Source organism: Melanostigma gelatinosum, assembly GCF_949748355.1.
Source record: "Melanostigma gelatinosum genome assembly, chromosome: 15".
NCBI lineage: Eukaryota > Metazoa > Chordata > Actinopteri > Perciformes > Zoarcidae > Melanostigma > Melanostigma gelatinosum.
Window position 1 is genome coordinate 13,638,370 of NC_136648.1, and position 18,337 is coordinate 13,656,706.

Consider the following 18,337-nt stretch of genomic DNA (forward strand, 5'->3'; position numbering starts at 1 on the left):
CCTGCAGCCGGTCTGTCTGTTATCTGTACTTGTTACTCTTGACATCCACTCTCCTCATCACCTGCCCATCCTCTCAACCATCATGTGTTCTTCCCCCCCAGTAACAAATCTGACTGACGTTTGTTTTTTACCGGTTTGCAGAGGGACAGCAGAGGAGCCGCTGATTTGAATGAAATGAGTCGCCACGTGTGACTCTGTTTTTCTGTTTGTTTGTTTCCCAGATGTGCCGAGGAATTTTTCAGTCAATCTGGCCACTAAGACCAGTGTTCTCCTGACCTGGGAGTTTCCAGAGAGCACCAACCCCTATCGCTTTACTGTATGTCCACTGGCTGGTGCATGTACATGTGTTGTGACCTATGCCTAGCCTATCATTTTTTTGAATAATATCTGTCAGATGCTTGATTATAATACCCAAGTGGGATGTGGGCTTTATGTAGGATTTCATGAAAACTTTTACTGTAAATACCTAAATCAAAAAAACCAGCTCAATAATTGACCCGTTTTTTTGGGTGGATGGATTAAACAAACAAGATACAATGTATTGATGAGTGAGCTAAGTTAGCCAGCTGCTGGTGGTAGCTTCATATGTACCGCACAGACATATGAGTGATATCAAGCTTCTCATCTAACTCTCATTCAAATATGGTGTTAAGTGGGGCAGTGGGACAGTGCAACATTGCAATTAACCACGGAAAACTTCAAAGAAGAAAATAATTAATTTCCAGGATCACATGATGATAAAAATTTGTTTTAATTGAGGCCGACTGCCCTCTAAAGGGGGCATGGTGTTAACGCGTTAAAGTACAATAGGATATTATCAGCATGCAGTGTATAAAGAAGCATATTTGCCTTTTACTTATTGTTCTAACTTCACTACCCGTCTCCCATCCTCCAGGTGGAATATAACCGACAGAAGATGGAGGTGGACGCCCGTCTGAGAAAGGCAGTCATCCCAAACCTTCAGCCTGACACCAGCTACGACTTTAAGATCACCGCTCCAGAGGGAAACATGGGAGGCCTTCGCCACCGCATCTCCGCCAAGACCTCCCCGCCAATCACCATCCGCCGCCCTGAGATTGATCACACCCGTGACACTGAGACCACAGTCACCATAGTCCTGCCGTCGCTGGAGTCTCGCTCGCCTGTCAAGTAAGATGGAGGTTTAGATGTTGTTCCTGTTCCATGGTTTTCTTAGACTTGTTGTACTCGTCTCAGATGTCCTCTAAAGGTGTGTGGCATGATGATGACACTACCTGACTTACAAGATGTTAGTCTTCCTCTGTAGTGCAACAGGTTGGCAAGGAAAGGTGGAAACGGTTACATGTTTGCTGTTGTATCGCTGCAACCGGTGTTATGTTGTTTGTCCTCTGCTCCCGCAGGAACGTGTATGTTGTTGTGGTTCCGCTGCGGAGAGCCCGCGGCGTTATCAGACACCTCAAGAGCCCAGATGAAATGGACCTTGAGGAGGTGAGAACCACAACAATGACAGCACCCACTGATGTTTGTGCCTTGAAGAAGGAAAGGACCTATGAACACACACAATCAAATTGCTAAGAACACCTTACCCTTTATAATTCCACATCAGTGTTTAAACATGAGTCATAGATATTGGAACGTCTCATTTTGTCCTCTCTCCGTCTCTCAGCTGTTAAAAGACATCAGTCAAAAGCAGAAGGATTCTAGGCAGCAGAAGCAGGTGGACCTGCGGCGGGCTTACATCACCGCCCGGTTCACACCTGCCACCCTGCCGGCATTCTTCACCCTGGGGGACCAGCTGGACTACGGAGGCTTTGAGAACCGAGCTCTAGAGGCGGGGCAGGAGTGCGTCTTCTTCATCCTGGCTGAGCTCAACTCCACAACCGGGGTACAAAAGCCACCGTGTCACCTCTCTTTTCTTTCTGTGTTTATAAACTCCCTCGTTCCTCGCTGCCTGTGCTTCTCTGCTGCAGGCTGTCACTATGCATTGTAATCAATATGGCCTGGCTGCTAAAACAATAAAATCAGTCAAAGTGGTGTAAGCAAAAGGCAATAACCATTGCGTACTTCCATCACCACTGCTAATCAAGAGTGAGTGTACTACTGTGGCAGTGTGTGATATACGCTTTGTGCAGTGCACTGGATCGTATGCGCATTTGAATTGAATCAGACGTCAATAAATGACTTGAATTGGGAAAGATTAATTTATTTTTAGATGGGTTTTACTAGGGAGACTTCGATGAGAGGAGGCTCTTAAAAAGTCCTTTAGAACGAATAAGAAAGGCAGTTTATTGTAATTATCCAGACATATAATGTCAGTAGGCTCAGGTACATTCTTCATGTGTTTTCTAAAATGCAAAGACAGATCACATATAATCTAATATACACAATTACAGAAACACCCTTTCAATCTCATGCAATCCAATGCTGCAGCTCTTTGTTGACATACATTACACTTTATTGAGTCTTGGTAAAAGAGCCGTGGGATTCACTCTTTTGGACTGTTGTAAATCAGTTCTGCTGTGATTTAGTCAGGTATCTCTGAAACAGACAAACAAACAGAAGAACGCTTCCAGTGTCTTGTTTTGCTGACTGTGTGTTTGTTGACAGAAAATGTACGTGGCCAGCCCCTACACAGACCCCGTGATTGCCCCGGATTCAGATCCCCAGCCCCTCGACGCAGGTGATGGTCTGATATGGGTGGTTGGACCTGTCCTGGCTGTCGTCTTCATCATCTGCATCGTCATTGCTATCCTCCTTTACAAAAAGTGAGTGGGGCAGCTTTGATTATGACTCTTAAAGGATATTTGTCATGGAAAGACCAATAATTCTTCAGACTGTCTCGCAATATGTTTGGATGTTGCTGTTTGCGTCCCTGAGTGAGTCAACCCGAACCACTATTCATCCTACTGATGATATAAATCTTTAAAATGGGTCACCAACCATGTCATGTTTATAAAAAGGCTTAATAATTTACTAAAACAGATGGGAGTAAATATTGTATTTATTAGGGAATATTTTCAGCAACGGATTAATGCACATGTGTTGCTCTATTGAGTACACCGGTATGGCATATGTGGGATTCACTCACAGTTAACTGCAGAGTCCATGTTCATGGCAATGAAGGAAAATGTATCCAATCGTGTAGCTTATTGATGTGTTTTTATTTTTTGGACAACCATGCAGCTCTATTGACAGAGGAATAGGTTGTTTCAGTCTTCGGCTGCACAGATAATACTTGTTAGTTTTTGAAAAATATTGAATTTTTCCAGCCTCATTCTTTTAAGATGCATTACGTTTATGTCTAGAATGCTCTTGTGCTCACATTCTGCCAGCAGCTCCCACTTATACTGTTTGTACCGGGATTGTTTAATGTTCCACTGTCCTCCCACAAATGCTCAACTTTCAGCCTGATATTCATCAAATTTGTTCCAATTACGAAGTTTGTTCCCCCGTCCCCACAGCTATGAAACAGTCTGCCCCTGCTATGTACGCCTGTGATATCTGCTGCAAGCCATCAAGCTTTTGAATACTAATGCAAAATATAGATTTTCCTCTCTAACAATCTGTCCGTTTCCTTCCTTTTCGTCCTCTAATTATTCCTTCCCTTGCTCTTGTTTCACTGGAAGCAGCAAACCTGACAGGTAAGATTAAACCAATGTCAAGCTCTTTGTTCGTTTTAACCCACAGCAATGACATGATACCAGATGCTGCCCAGAGAACATTGTACAAAGCTGTAAAACACCATATCTGTTAATGCACTATTTACTCCATTTAAGTAGCTATGCTAATGACACGTCACGACTGAATTAGTTTTTTTTTCCTCCCTGGTTGTTTGCATGTGCTAATTGTTCTTTTGACTCACTGGTGTTTGAGCAGCAAGCGCAAGGACTCTGAACCCGGAACCAAGAGCCTTTTGAGCAACGCAGAGACGATGGCCCATCACCCAACCGACCCTGTGGAGATGAGACGCATCAACTTCCAGACTCCCGGTATGAAGCGTGGACCCACACAGGCACCCAAACACACTTTGTATTTGGATACTGGAGTGTACTTCCGATTGCTCATCATTTGATGATGAAATATTCATGCGACTAATTTTAATTTTGGTAAGATCATGCAGACAAGATTGTGAAAATGCGCCTCCGCACCACAACCAACCCGGCAGCTGTCAGTGGTTTTTTTCTGAGCTAAAAATGGCCTCTGCCCAGGTAGGACAGGCAGTGCTTAGTCACGGCTGAGTCGAAACGGTGTGACAAAATGTAATCATCTCCGCTCGCCCACAATCCACATGCCAGGCCGCAGATAGCACATCGGAAAAGGCAGAAAGCTGTTCTGTGACTCTTGACTGTTTCTGAGTTGGGTTTAATGGTCACATTAACATATCAAAAGGTGAGTTGTGGGTTGACTGATCATTTACAAAGGAATTAATTCGGTCTTTGCCAGCTTAACCAACTGAAGCCCCACTGTGAAGTACGTTCCCCCACCCCCCAACAGAGTGAGCTCTAACAACACAGCTGCTTTGCTTGTGGCACCAGGCCGAGGATGCTTTGCTTTCACTTCTTCCCTTAAATTGGCCGCATCTAAAAAACACACTGCCTGAAGGAACTGAATCACTGTTCTCACTATATTTCCGTGGTTGCAGTTTACAGAGGTCTCACAGGGTCCTTTTTGAAAAGGTGGCAAGATGTGTCACCATGGAGAGATGTTTAGTGCTTTATCTGACAGAATATATAAAGTCAAACGATACCACTGTTTATTCCATCGTTGAAGGTCTGAGGTTTTTCTTTTTCTACATGTTCGTGGGAGGCAAAATAAACCCACAGAACAAAGCATTTGAGCGCTTCTCTTCCATCATATGAGTTTTTTACTCTCATATGGCTGCAAACCTGAAGCTCCCACCGCACCCACATCTTCTCTCCTGAGATTTGTGCTTTTCAGATGCTCCTCAAAGATGAAATTTGTTTGCAACTGCACCGGTTGATGCCATCTGAGGTCATTTTGGTCGTGACAGGAGCATTTTGTCGTGATTACTGTGGGTGCTGCAGTGCTGGGCTGAAGGAGAAAATAGCCGTTGATAAGAGCCTGTTTTTGATAGCTGTCCCAGCAGAGTGAGTTAAAGGCTCTCGCATCGAGATGCATTACAATTCTAGAAACGTCAAGAATGCATTCTGACTTAAATAGAGTGTGTTTATTGCCTACAAAGCAATGTTTCTTTGATTAATTGTTGTAGCAATGGGCAATAGATCGCTCCAGCTGTGAACAGGAACGACTGTACGAGGCATAGATTGCTTCCTTTGTGTGTGTGTGTGTGTGTGTGTCTGTGCTCCTAATTAGTGTTCTGTGTTTGTTTTCTCTGAGTCGCTGCTCCTCTGATCACAGAGAAAGCAATTTATCAAAGAAAAACTATTTACAAGCAAACGAGACTCGCCTCACTTTGTCCTCGCACATGGATCAAAATTGATTTTCTGCCTCGACGTGTTCCTTAATGACATGTGATGTTCTCTGATTGTAGAACTATCGTCACGTCTTTGCATGCGCGCAGTAATTTAGGTTACTCAGCTGAAGTCTGCGTCACCTCTGACCCTTGTTGCCACGCAGGAATGATGAGCCATCCTCCCATCCCCATCAGTGAGCTGGCTGAGCACATCGAGCTGCTGAAAGCCAACGACAACCTGCGACTCTCTCAGGAGTACGAGGTGAGATACTTCATTATTCCATATGAGCATCCTCATTGTTTAGCGATGTTAAGCCTGTTAAGACGTCTGTAGGAGCGGTCGGTCGATTAACGCGCATTCTCTCGTAATGTCACTTCGAAACTTTATTTTATTCGAGAACAGCATCAGAAGCATACATGGAAATGATCTTAAACAGAAAAGCCCGCTTTGTCTCCTAATGCGGTTTCGTAATGCGTAATGCTTAATGCGGTTGAAAAATAGTTAGCCCTTCCGCTCTCTAGTCGAACGAACACACCTGCCTGTCCTCAGGTGAGGTCTACATAAAGAGTCAACGCCCCCTGACGTCATCATTGTGTCACAATCATTTTGGTAGTAACGTCCCAACAGGTTCAACAGTAAATCATAACCAGCATGGTTTTATGTACAATCAGTAGCATGACCATAATTTCCCCAAAAGTATAGAATGTACAGGTAAAACACAAATCCGAGTAATGGCTTCTACACTCCGGCCCCTAATTGACCGGTATAGGGCAATTCATACATTTATACATAGGAAGCCTATTCTTAAGAGTCCTTTGTGACAATATTCAAAACTATCACGTGTCCATGGAATTTCAAAAATAAGCCAAAAAATGTAATCCATTTAGTTTCCGCGAGTCCATTTCGCCAAACAAGTTCATAAGATTTCGGCAAAAGGTTCAACGAAGAAAAAAGTTCTTGAGAAAAGGATAAGAAAAAAGAGAGAAAAGGTTCAACTAAAGTCTCTTCAGGTGTCAAATACAAAAAAGGGCCAAGGGACTTGTCTCATCAGGTCATGTTCTGTAGAAGGCACAGCTTTGTGATGGGCCTTTCCAAGGTGCCATTTTGTGTCCTGATCTTGACTCGACGTACATGTCCTTTTTTGTCGGGGAAGATTTCCGTGATTCTGCCCATGGGCCAGGAGTTGCGTGGTGAGCTCTCATCAATGATCAGCACTATGTCTCCATGCTTTAGGTTCCTTTTAGTTTCATTCCATTTCTGCCTCTCCTGTAGCAATGGGAGGTACTCTCGTGTCCACCGTTTCCAGAAGAGATCAGCTATATATTGGGTCTGTTTCCATCTTCTTCTGGAATAGGTGTCACTTTTGTCAAAGAGTCCAGGTGGAAGAGTCGGCCTTCGCTTCATTTGAAGCAGGTGGTTGGGTGTCAGGGGTTCTGGATCTTTCACATCCTGAGATAGGACTGTGATGGGCCGGTCATTCATGATTGCCTCTACTTCGCATAGAGCTGTTTGGAGACTTTCGTCATCCAGGGTCTGTTCCCTCGTGATGGAGTAGAGAATCTTTTTGATTATCCGGATGAGCCGCTCCCATACACCTCCATGATGAGGACCATAGGGTGGATTGAATGTCCATTTAATACCTACAGCGTGCATCGAATGCTGGATTTTGCTGAGGTCAAGGTGGGTAAATGCTTCGCGAAGCTCTCGTTCTGCCCCAACGAAATTTGTGCCGTTGTCAGAAACAATCTCCTTCACTTGGCCTCGTCTGCAGATAAAACGTCGGAGTGCAGAAATGCAGGAGTCTGTATCCATTGAGTAGGCCATCTCCAGGTGTACGGCTCTGCATGAGAGGCACGTAAACAAGGCTCCATATCTTTTTACTTTGCTGCGGCCACGCTTGACTTCTATGGGGCCAAAGTAGTCCAGTCCCGTGTGGGTAAAGGGTGGCAAGTCAGGTGTTATCCTGTGAAGAGGTAGGTCGGACATCTTTTGTGTCATTGCGGTGCCATGCCATCTCCTGCAGAGTACACAATCCCGTGTTATCCTTCTTGCAGCGGAATTTGCTCTAAGGATCCAGTATTTTGTTCTGAGTTTTGCGATAATTTGATTTCTTCCACAATGACCCATTGAGGCGTGTATGTGGTGTAGCAGTATCTTTGACAGGTGATTGTCCTTGGGCAAAATGGCAGGATGTTTGGTTTCCTCTGGCATTGCCAGCTTGCTTAGTCTGCCGCCAACTCTCAGGATTCCCTGTTGGAGGATGGGATCTAGTCTGTAGATCCTACTGTTTCTCTTTACGGGTAAGCCCTTTTGTAGAGAGGTCACCTCATCCTGGAAGGATTGTTGTTGAACGTAGGACACAAGTGCTTGTTCGGCCTTGCTTAAATCCTCCACCGACAGCCGTGACCTAGGTGGGTCTGAGTCACTCGTTTTTTCCTTTTTTAGGTTCAATTGTCTCAGACGTTCTTTGAATTTTAAGAGCCAGGCTGATGATCGAATCAATTGGTCCCATGATGAGAAGTGCTCAATAAGACGAGTCAGTGGACTTTGAATCTGCCGTGCACTTGTAGTGAAAGCTCCAGCCACCTTCCTGACCTCCGGGTCACCGTGGGACAGTGTGGGTGGTACCCGGATCACTGGCCAGTCTGTTTCCGGTTGCATCAGAAAATTTGGACCCCTCAGCCAGTGTCCTTCTTGAAGGAACTTCTCAGCTTTCATGCCTCTTGATGCATTGTCTGCAGGGTTGAGTCCGGTCTTTATGTGGCGCCATTGGCCTTTGTGTGTCAGATCCCGAATAGTGGTCACTCTGTTAGCCACGTAGGTCTGAAACCTTCTGGCGTCATTTTGGATATATTTTAATACGGCGGTGCTGTCGGTCCAGAAAACTGAGTCTCCGAGGGTTGACTCGAGCTCTCTCCTTAACATCCTGTCCATCCTAGCAGCGAGGACTGCACTGGCAAGCTCCAGTCTTGGGATTGTCACCACCTTTAAAGGTGCAACTCTTGCCTTCCCGATCACAAACACAATGTGAGGTAGTCCGTTGTTACTGGTCAGCTTCAAATAGCTGACTGTCCCGTAACCTCTTTCGCTTGCGTCGCAGAAGTGGTGCATCTGTGCTCTAGTAACCTCAAAATCTGGTGGCTTAAAGCATCTCTTGATTCTTAGACTGGAAATCAGGTTAAGATCTTTAAGCCACTCCTTCCATCTCTCTGTGTAAGCAGTTGGTATCGATTCATCCCATCCACAATTCAGCTTGCACAGGTCCTGCAGTATTCCTTTCCCTGTCAGCATGACTGGTGCTATGAACCCAAGAGGATCGTATACTGAGTTCAACACAGACAAAATGCTTCTGCGGGTGACCGATTGTTGTTTCGGGGTGATCGAGAAGAAGAACGTGTCTGACTCAATGTCCCATCGCATGCCAAGAGCCCTTTCTATGGGCAGTTTGTCTTTGTCGAGGTCTAGATCTTTGACCTCTTTTGCCCTCTCTTCAGCTGCTACAGAGGCAAGGACTGCTCGACTGTTACTGGTCCATTTGGTGAGTCTAAATCCACCTGTGGTGCATACTGATCTGAGCTCTTTCACCAGGCAGATTGCCTGGCTCTCGCTTCGGACAGATTTGAGGCAGTCGTCTACATAGAAGTTGTGACGAATGGTGTTGAGAACTTCAGCACTACACTTTCCTTCATTATCATCGGCTGTCCGCTTCAGTGCGAAATTGGCGCAGCTCGGGGATGAGACCGCTCCAAAGAGATGCACCGTCATCCGGTACTCTGCTAGCGGTTGGTTGGTGTCGCCGTCTGGCCACCACAGGAATCTGAGGAAGTCCACATCATGTTTAGGTATTCTTACTTGATGGAACATTCCTTCGATGTCCCCCATCACTGCTACTGGCTCCTGTCGGAATCTGAGGAGTACACCCAGCAAGGTGTTCGTAAGGTCAGGACCCTGTAGCAGCTCATGATTCAGCGAAGTTCCTTGGAATGAGGAGGTACAGTCGAACACCACCCGGATTGTCTTTTTCCTTTTGTGGTAGACACCATGGTGAGGGATGTACCACAGTCTTCCATCTTTCCGAGGGAGCTGTTCCTCTGGCACTCTTTCTGCATGTCCTTTCCTCAAGACATCACTCATGAAGCCATTATAGTCTTTCCGAAAGGCTTCATCTTTCTGGAATCTGCGGGCAAGATTTAATACTCTTTGTTCCGCCATTTTCCTGTTGTTTGGCAGGCTGATGTTATCCTGGCGGAACGGAAGTCGTATTTCGTAGTGGCCTTCTTTCCTTTTGACTGAGTTGTTCATCACTTGTAGGAATTTCTTATCTTCAAATGAGTGTTCTTGTTTTTCATTGTAGGCCAATTCTGAGAAGTCCTGGTTATATTGGTGTATCAGGAGCTCTTCCAGCTTGGCCACTGATATTCTATTGGACGTTATCTGTGGTCGACCATGCTCATCCATAGGTGCAGTACTGCAGAGTGGTCCATTTATAGTCCAACCTAGGCTTGTTAGGACTGCGTAGGGCCCTTCCCCTTGGCTGTTGATCACTCTCAGTGGCTCCATAGCCTTTGGGACATTTGCACCGATCAATAGGCCTACCTCAGCCTTGATGGTTCTTAGTTGGACCCCCTTTAGATAAGAGCATCCTTTTATGTCCATTTCTGTAGGAATGTTCTCTTGACTGACAGGAATGGCATCTTGGGTGAAGACTTCAGGAAGCTCTATGAAGCTGTTGCCATCCAGGCTGCATACTTCCAGTCCTCTTATTGCTTGGGTTTTCACAGGCTTTTCATGACCCATTGTTCGGAGTAAGATCTCTGTTTTCTTTCCTCGGACGGACAACTGTTCCATCAGGTTTTCCGTGACAAAGGTAGCAGTGCTTCCAGGGTCTAGAAACGCATAGGTTTCTATCAAACAGCTGCCTTTATGTGCCTTTATCTTTACAGGTACCACTGCTAACTTGTAGTCTGTGGTTCTGTCCACTGTTTGGGCTGCTGATGAAACTCTAGCAATGTAATTGCTCCTGGTGTCTGAGTCATGCTTAGCTGCTGGCTTGGTACTTCCTGGAGTAAAGTTCTCTATATGCAAGACCGTGGGATGTTTCTTCTCACAGGAACGACACACGAGACGTTTCTTGCATTCTTTACTCATATGACCTTTGACCAAGCAGGCAAAACACAGTCCATTTTTCTTTAGCAGCTCAATTTTCTCCTTGTGGGGAATCTTTGCTATTATTTCACATGTTTCCATCACATGATTTCCTTTACAAAAAGCACAGGGCTTGACGAAAGCGTCCATGGCTGTACGACTGCCCTCTGGTCTGTCTGCCCCTTCCCGTGCATTAGGGTTCTTGTTGGTTTCTGTCTTGGGCACAACAGTCGTAGCAAAGCTTTTCTTGCTGCTAGCTCTCATATATGGTAAGTCTCTTTTGGATATTCTCTCATTTGTGCTTCCGGCAGGGTCCTGGATATCCCCGAAGACGGGATCTTGAATGATTCTGACCTGTTTTTCCATAAACCGAACAAGGTCATGGAATGTAGGTCTCTGCTGTGTTCTTTCAGTGATGTCACATACAGCAGACCGCCATTTCTCTCGAAGTTTAAATGGGAGTTTGAAAACAAGCCTTTTCATGTTAGATGGCGAGTCCAGCTCTGACCTGTATGGGAGGTCCTGAACTGCATTACCACAGCCTCTTAGATAGAGGGCGTAGCTATGAAGTGCCTTTCCATCATCCGTTCGTATTTGGTTCCAGTTCAAAGCCTTTTCAACGTATGCAGATATGACTTTGAAATCATCACCAAAGTGATATTTAAGCAGGCGCTTTGCTTCCTCGTAACCAGTCGTGGCGTTCATGTGAAAGCAGCTTTGAACTAGTTCCTTTGGCTGTCCAGCAGTATACTGTTCCAGGAAGTACAGTCGATCCTCGTCACTGTTGGTTTTGTCCTCGATGTTGTGCTTAAAAGCCTTCATAAATGGCCTGAAAGCGAGAGGATCGCCGTCAAACACCGGAACCTCCCTTCTTGGGAGTTTAGATTCCTTCTGCTGCATCACTAGCAGGTCCGTCAAGTCTGTCTGTCTTTGTATAATGTTTGTGAGATCGACGCTCTGAGCCATTTCACTTCTGGGAGTGGATTCGCCTCGTCTGCGTGGTCCATCAGAAACCACAGCTCTGCTTGTGTGGGGGTTTGTTGCTCTTGGTTGTTGTTCAGACGGTCTTGTGATTCCAGTTAGTGGTCGGTACCGAACGTGCATCAATCTCTGTAATGGTGTTTTAGGTATGGTTCCCATCTGTGCATACTCCAGCTGTGCTAGGCTTTCTTCCGTTTTGTCAGATTCATCTATCCGTTCTTCCCTTTCTTTTCCGGGTTCTGATGCTTCATCATTTTCAAATTCCTCCAGAGCCTTGAGCCTCGCATCAGCTGCAGCAATGTTTGCTTCCAAGTCAAGAGACTCCATTCTTAAACTTAGTTGATGCTTCTCCGTTTCCATTTTTAAACCCAGCTGGTGCATCTCCGTTTCCAGCTCATGTTTCCTTTTAAGAGCCTCAGCTCTGGCCTGCAGAACAGCTTTGTCTGCAGCTACCTTCATGCGTGCTGAAACCACAGATGAAGATTTGGACCTTTTGGAACCTTTAGAACTCCTTGAGCCAATCTGTGAGACACTGTCCCCAGCCTGCACAAGAGTCTGTGGGTCCGGCTGAGGTGTTAACCATTGATCCACTTTAGCCATAGAAGCTTCGTAATCAGCCATTTTTGGCTCATACCAGTCCAAAGTTTCATTCATTCTCACATCCTCAGGCAGCAATAACTGAACAGATTCATGAGATACTTTAAATTCATCCAGCAGTCTTAGAAATTCATTTGCAGCTTCGTTAACATCGTCAACATCAGCACCGTCTTTCATCATTGTTTTTATCTCATTCATTTTCCGTGTACAGTGTGAGAGTTTCCCTCTACGTGTTGCGCTGAGTGATTTAAACGCTTTCCTTTGTTGTGCGGCGTCCATCTCAGTAACACCGGCTTCAGTGACTGCCCGTTCACTTCCTTCTGCCATCAGTTCGTTCTTAGCCTTTAATATTCGTTTGTAGGGAATTTTTCCAAGTAATTCCGACACCTTTTGTTGGAATATTCGTTAGTTTTTCGGTTACTTCTTTATTTATTTATTTTCATGCGCACGGCCGTGCTTTGTTTCCGTTTCCGTGCAGCGCTATTGATCAGCGTCCTGCCATTTATAGTTTCAGTGGTTTCGTAATTTAAAGGCAGTTTATGGATTTATTTGTCTGCTCATCAAACATTTCCTTCGTTTCCTTTGTCACTTTAATGTTTGATCGTAACCAGGTTCGGAAAACAGCGCATCCACTCGTTTACTCACGGTACCGGTGAAATGGCATCCTGGCCGCAGTCCAGATCAATCCAAGCGACCGTGACTCCGGGCCTCCTTCTCTCATGCCCACGTTGACTGGCGTTCTGATGGGCTATTTTTCAACTTATTGTAGGAGCGGTCGGTCGATTAACGCGCATTCTCTCGTAATGTCACTTCGAAACTTTATTTTATTCGAGAACAGCATCAGAAGCATACATGGAAATGATCTTAAACAGAAAAGCCCGCTTTGTCTCCTAATGCGGTTTCGTAATGCGTAATGCTTAATGCGGTTGAAAAATAGTTAGCCCTTCCGCTCTCTAGTCGAACGAACACACCTGCCTGTCCTCAGGTGAGGTCTACATAAAGAGTCAACGCCCCCTGACGTCATCATTGTGTCACAATCATTTTGGTAGTAACGTCCCAACAGGTTCAACAGTAAATCATAACCAGCATGGTTTTATGTACAATCAGTAGCATGACCATAATTTCCCCAAAAGTATAGAATGTACAGGTAAAACACAAATCCGAGTAATGGCTTCTACAACGTCGCTTCATGCGGCAAATCTTACTTAACATTTGTATCTCTGTGTGCAGATTATATTTTCATGATTTATTCAGCACTGCAATTTGTTGTGGTAGCTTGTCGACATTACAGAGCACTCTCTTTCCATTATCCTCAAATGCACCACTAAATATGCCACCATGCACTGTTAATGTGTGTGTGTGTGTGTGCGTGTTTGGTTTTTCTTCCCAGTCAATCGACCCCAGTCAGCAGTTCACCTGGGAGCATTCAAACCTGGAGGTCAACAAGCCCAAAAACCGCTACGCTAACGTCATAGCCTACGACCACACGAGAGTCGTCCTGGCTCCCATAGAAGGTGAGCATCAACCGGAAGAGAACGGCAAGTTAAAGAAGATGTTTAGAGATCCTCATGGGAGAGTCTGATCGTATTCGTGTTCAGAGGGGGGGGGGGGGGCAAAAATAGAGAGTGGAGAAGGAGAGGGAGAGCTGCATGATGGATGAAATGTGAAATTGCAAACAGTGCGTGCAGCGTACAGTGTGTGCAGTGGCATGAGACTGACAAACGGCGCGAGAGCATTCAAGTGCAGCCAGCACTCCTCCAGAACAAGAAGGGGGAGAATAGATTTGATCTGCAGCTCATGAATTTACACCGACAGAGTCTTGTTTGTTTGTTGTCGTCCACTAGTCATCCAGCAGTCGTCTGCTGGAAGCCGGCGGCTGCCAGATACGAACAGTTCGTCAGGCTGTTTGATGTCATACATGCAAGGTTCATTTATTGTGTCGCTTATGCAGATTGCAGTTTAGCAAGAGCCTCACAAGTGTCTTGTTTGCAGGTATCCTGGGGAGCGACTACATCAACGCCAACTACATTGATGGCTACCGGAAGCAGAATGCCTACATCGCTACGCAGGGGCCCCTGGCGGAGACGTTCGGGGACTTTTGGAGGATGGTGTGGGAGCAGCGGGCCGCCTCTGTGGTCATGATGACGCGCCTTGAGGAGAAGTCACGGGTAGATAAGCCGGTCACAATTAGTGATGCACCGATACCAATAATAATATCGGATATCTGTCCGATGCCGACTCAAATATATGGATCGGATATCGGTGACAATAGGCTGATCTGGTAATGGGATACCATTCATTTGATAAATACCAATTCAGTACATTCATATCTATGCTTTTATTTGTTACATTTTGTTTTACAAACTTAGGAAAGCAATGTTTAAGTCAAGCCTGGTGTTGCCCTACACATAAAAGATTGATCCAATATGGGTTTACCATTTCTTTCATCATTTTTATAATGCCTATTAGGAATGTGCAATATTTGACATCTTCTTTGTACGTGTTGTTTTAAGTTAATGCAGCTGTTTAGCACTATTTGCCCAAGAAAAATTGGGGACAATTAAGTATATCTTATCTTACTTTACCGGCAATCTATAGTTCCAGGAGCTGTTTGCTAAAAAAAATAAATAATGAAACTGAAGAGCAATGTGGCTTTAGTTCAGTCTGAAAACTATGATTTTATGGTTTTAGTGATGACAATGATGTGTTTCTTTTATCCGTGGAGATAAAGTGTGACCAGTACTGGCCAATTCGCGGCACAGAGACATACGGGATGATCCAGGTCACCCTTCTGGACACAATGGAGCTGGCCACATTCTGTGTCCGCACCCTTTCCCTGCATAAGGTCAATTATTTCACTCTTTTCTTCCGTACCCACCCCGCTGTGTCCGACTCCTTTCCTCTAGTAATTACTGTCGTATCCAGTGAAAGCTGCTTTGATCTCTCAAGGTTTACGGTTAGGAACCAGGATCAACTGGAGTAATCACAAATTTCCGTCTGTCACTGAACGGGACACACGGAGGAGGAGAGATTACTCTGAGCTTCATGGAGTGTTCAAACCAGGCCAGCCTCCCTGTGTCAGGCGCGAACATTTTATCACTGTTGGAAGCGGAGCACTTTCTAACAGCACACGGCTAATCTAAGACCGCCAGACTAGCCTGTCTCTGTGGCCTACTTACAAACACAGAAACTAGGCCGGCTGTAGCTTCCCAGTGTAGCACCGCTTCTCAAAATTGTTGTTGATATGTTGGGAAACGTCAAGTTAGGAGATCCGTCATACAGTAGAGAACAATGCACATGAAATATTTAGCTGTGTATTATTCCTGTCTGTGTACAATACAGTTTGTGTACAAGGTAGGAATAGTTATGGTCTAAAATAAAAGTATTCCTTTAATAGATACAGTATATAGGAATTCTTTTTTTGTACGAATTAAAAGCTTCTTGGAGATTCTGTATGAAGAAAGTAGTCATGGCTTGAATGACTACTTTCTTAGAATGGAGTTCTAAGATGCAGATATGAGAAACTTCACTCAAACAAATGTCATTTCCCTTTATTTACCGAATAGGTTTTATGTTGCAACCTTCAATAATGCAAAGAGATGGAGCTTACACATGCTCACATGTACAGATCATTTCAGTGATAGTGAAGCCATTTTTTTGTTTTGCTTACATCAGAGTGGCAGCAGTGAACGGCGAGAGGTGCGCCAGTTCCAGTTTACAGCCTGGCCGGATCACGGAGTGCCGGAGTATCCGACCCCTTTCCTCAACTTCCTCCGCAGGGTCATAGCCTGCAACCCTCCTGACGCCGGACCTATCATCGCTCACTGCAGGTACAGCACACACGCAAGTTCATCTCGAAGGAATTTATTAACATTTTGGGAAATACGCTTATTTGCTTTCTCACCAAAGTTCGATGAGAAGATTGAGACTACTGTCTGTTCTTTCTGGATAACCATAACTTGTTGTCTTTACATACAAACAAGATTAAATGTGTTAATTAGTGTGCAGTTTTTTTATGCTAAGCTAAGCTATCCAGCTGCTGGCTTTAGCTTCCTATTTGACAGACAGACATGAGTGTTATCAATTTTCTCATCTAACTGCAGACAAAAAAAGCTAAAATGTTGAACTGTTCCTTTAAATTAAATATCACAACTAGAATCCTCCCGATGAGTCGACTGATATCCCACCTATTCCTCTCCCTCTACTAGTGCTGGTGTTGGTCGCACTGGCTGTTTTATTGTCATCGACGCCATGCTGGAGCGCATTCGACACGAGCGCACTGTGGACATCTACGGTCACGTGACCCTGATGCGCTCACAGAGGAACTACATGGTGCAGACGGAGGACCAATACAGCTTCATCCACGAGGCCCTGCTGGAGGCTGTGGCCTGCGGGAACACCGAGGTGGCCGCCAGGAGTCTGTTCTCCTACATGCAGAAGCTGTCCAAGGTGGAGCCGGGGGAGCACATCACCGGCATGGAGCTGGAGTTCAAGGTAAGGGAGAGGACAGGGGGAAAGGTTGTGTACCAAATTCTGACTTTGTCTAAAAAGAGGAATAGAAAAGTGGTTCCAAATGTTTTTGTTTCATGGCTCCTTAAAACTAAGCTATTTCTACTTATAATCTCTTGTTGCACGCTGCATAAATCTATGAGAAGTTCCACATGAGATTGCTTTTCCGTTCTAAAATTGTTTGACTTGATTAATGTGACAAACACGTGAAGAATACAAATAAAAAATATAAAAACAAGTAATTAATGAATAACATTTTGTTTAACAGAAACAATACTGTGTGAGTGGCCTTGTACATTCGCTAACCAGGCAAATAATCCTGAATAATCCTGCAGTCTTGCATGCAAAATCAGTTTTGGTTATTGAGATAATTTTCTTCAGATTAGTTTATGAAACATCTTCACACATTCACGTTTTCTCGCACCATCCAGCGGCTGGCAAACACCAAAGCCCACACGTCTCGGTTCGTCACAGCCAACCTGCCTTGCAACAAATTCAAGAACCGACTGGTCAACATCATGCCCTATGAAACCACCCGCGTCTGCCTCCAGCCAATCAGAGGGCTGGAGGGCTCCGACTACATCAACTCCAGTTACATAGACGGATACAGGTATATTGTCATCCCGAAAACACTAACATGACCTGATCCCCTTGTCCTCTTATGATGGCTTGATGAGGGAAAGGATTGGATGGGTGTTCACCATAGTGCTCCCACCTGTCACGTCCTGTCAGATCATTACTGTATACATGTTCCCACTATTTGTCTCGCTACACAGCACTCGCTTCGGTCGCAGTGCTTCTGATGATTCAGGCATTCAGAGTGGTTGTACACACTTGTTTTGACTGTTCCTCTTCTTGCCTGAAGCTGACCCCCTTTTCGTTCTGATGCTTGACAGAGGGAAAACAGGAGGAATGAATGGAGGAGATGGCTTCTTAATGTATGTGTGTTTGTGTGTGTGTGTGTAGGCAGCAGAGAGGCTACATTGCCACCCAGGGCCCACTGGCTGAGACTACGGAGGATTTCTGGCGGATGCTGTGGGAACACAACTCCACTATCGTGGTCATGCTCACTAAACTGAGAGAAATGGGACGGGTAGGGGTAAATTAAGCATACATGCACACCCAAAGTGATACAAATAACAGCAAATGTCAGCCCCGTACACAATGCCACCACACCTGTCTTTTCTGTCCTGCTCTCTCAGGAGAAGTGTCACCAGTACTGGCCCGCTGAGCGCTCCGCCAGGTACCAGTACTTCGTGGTGGACCCCATGGCTGAGTACAACATGCCTCAGTACATCCTCCGGGAGTTCAAAGTTACGGATGCCAGGGTGAGTTCATGGCGTCCGTGTGCTTAAAGGCTTGTCCTCCCGTTGTATGTTTCATTCAAACAGCAGTGTCACATTGCACTCCTTGACTTCTCCGCTCTATACCCAATCCATCAGTGCTGCTGGAAGGCAGCGGTGCGAAGCGTGTCCTATCGACCTGTAGCGTGTGTTGCTTAGCGTGTGTTTTGTATGTGAATGTGTGTTACACAAGAGGCTAGCGCTATCAGCAAGCAGCCCCGAGATTACTCATTCAACCATGCTGTCTCCAGATCACCTTGACAACATGTGTGTGTGTGTGTGACTGTGTGTGCACGTCCTCTCGCGCACATATCAGCCAGTCATAGATAACTCCAGTTAAGCCTGTCC

General features: G+C 45.3%; 1 protein-coding gene across 1 annotated transcript in view; it reads left to right on the forward strand.

Annotated features, from left to right (window-relative positions):
* Positions 1-18,337, forward strand: part of ptprsb (protein tyrosine phosphatase receptor type Sb) — a 70,729-nt gene that overhangs the window by 49,486 nt on the left and 2,906 nt on the right. The window contains exons 17-32 of the mRNA XM_079285081.1: positions 222-316; positions 896-1,149; positions 1,380-1,467; positions 1,646-1,864; positions 2,587-2,744; positions 3,609-3,620; positions 3,856-3,968; positions 5,578-5,675; positions 13,528-13,651; positions 14,130-14,305; positions 14,863-14,982; positions 15,813-15,967; positions 16,346-16,631; positions 17,078-17,256; positions 17,613-17,739; positions 17,849-17,974. Coding sequence (XP_079141207.1) covers positions 222-316; positions 896-1,149; positions 1,380-1,467; positions 1,646-1,864; positions 2,587-2,744; positions 3,609-3,620; positions 3,856-3,968; positions 5,578-5,675; positions 13,528-13,651; positions 14,130-14,305; positions 14,863-14,982; positions 15,813-15,967; positions 16,346-16,631; positions 17,078-17,256; positions 17,613-17,739; positions 17,849-17,974 — 2,330 coding nt within the window. The remainder of the gene's footprint in view (positions 1-221; positions 317-895; positions 1,150-1,379; positions 1,468-1,645; positions 1,865-2,586; positions 2,745-3,608; positions 3,621-3,855; positions 3,969-5,577; positions 5,676-13,527; positions 13,652-14,129; positions 14,306-14,862; positions 14,983-15,812; positions 15,968-16,345; positions 16,632-17,077; positions 17,257-17,612; positions 17,740-17,848; positions 17,975-18,337) is intronic.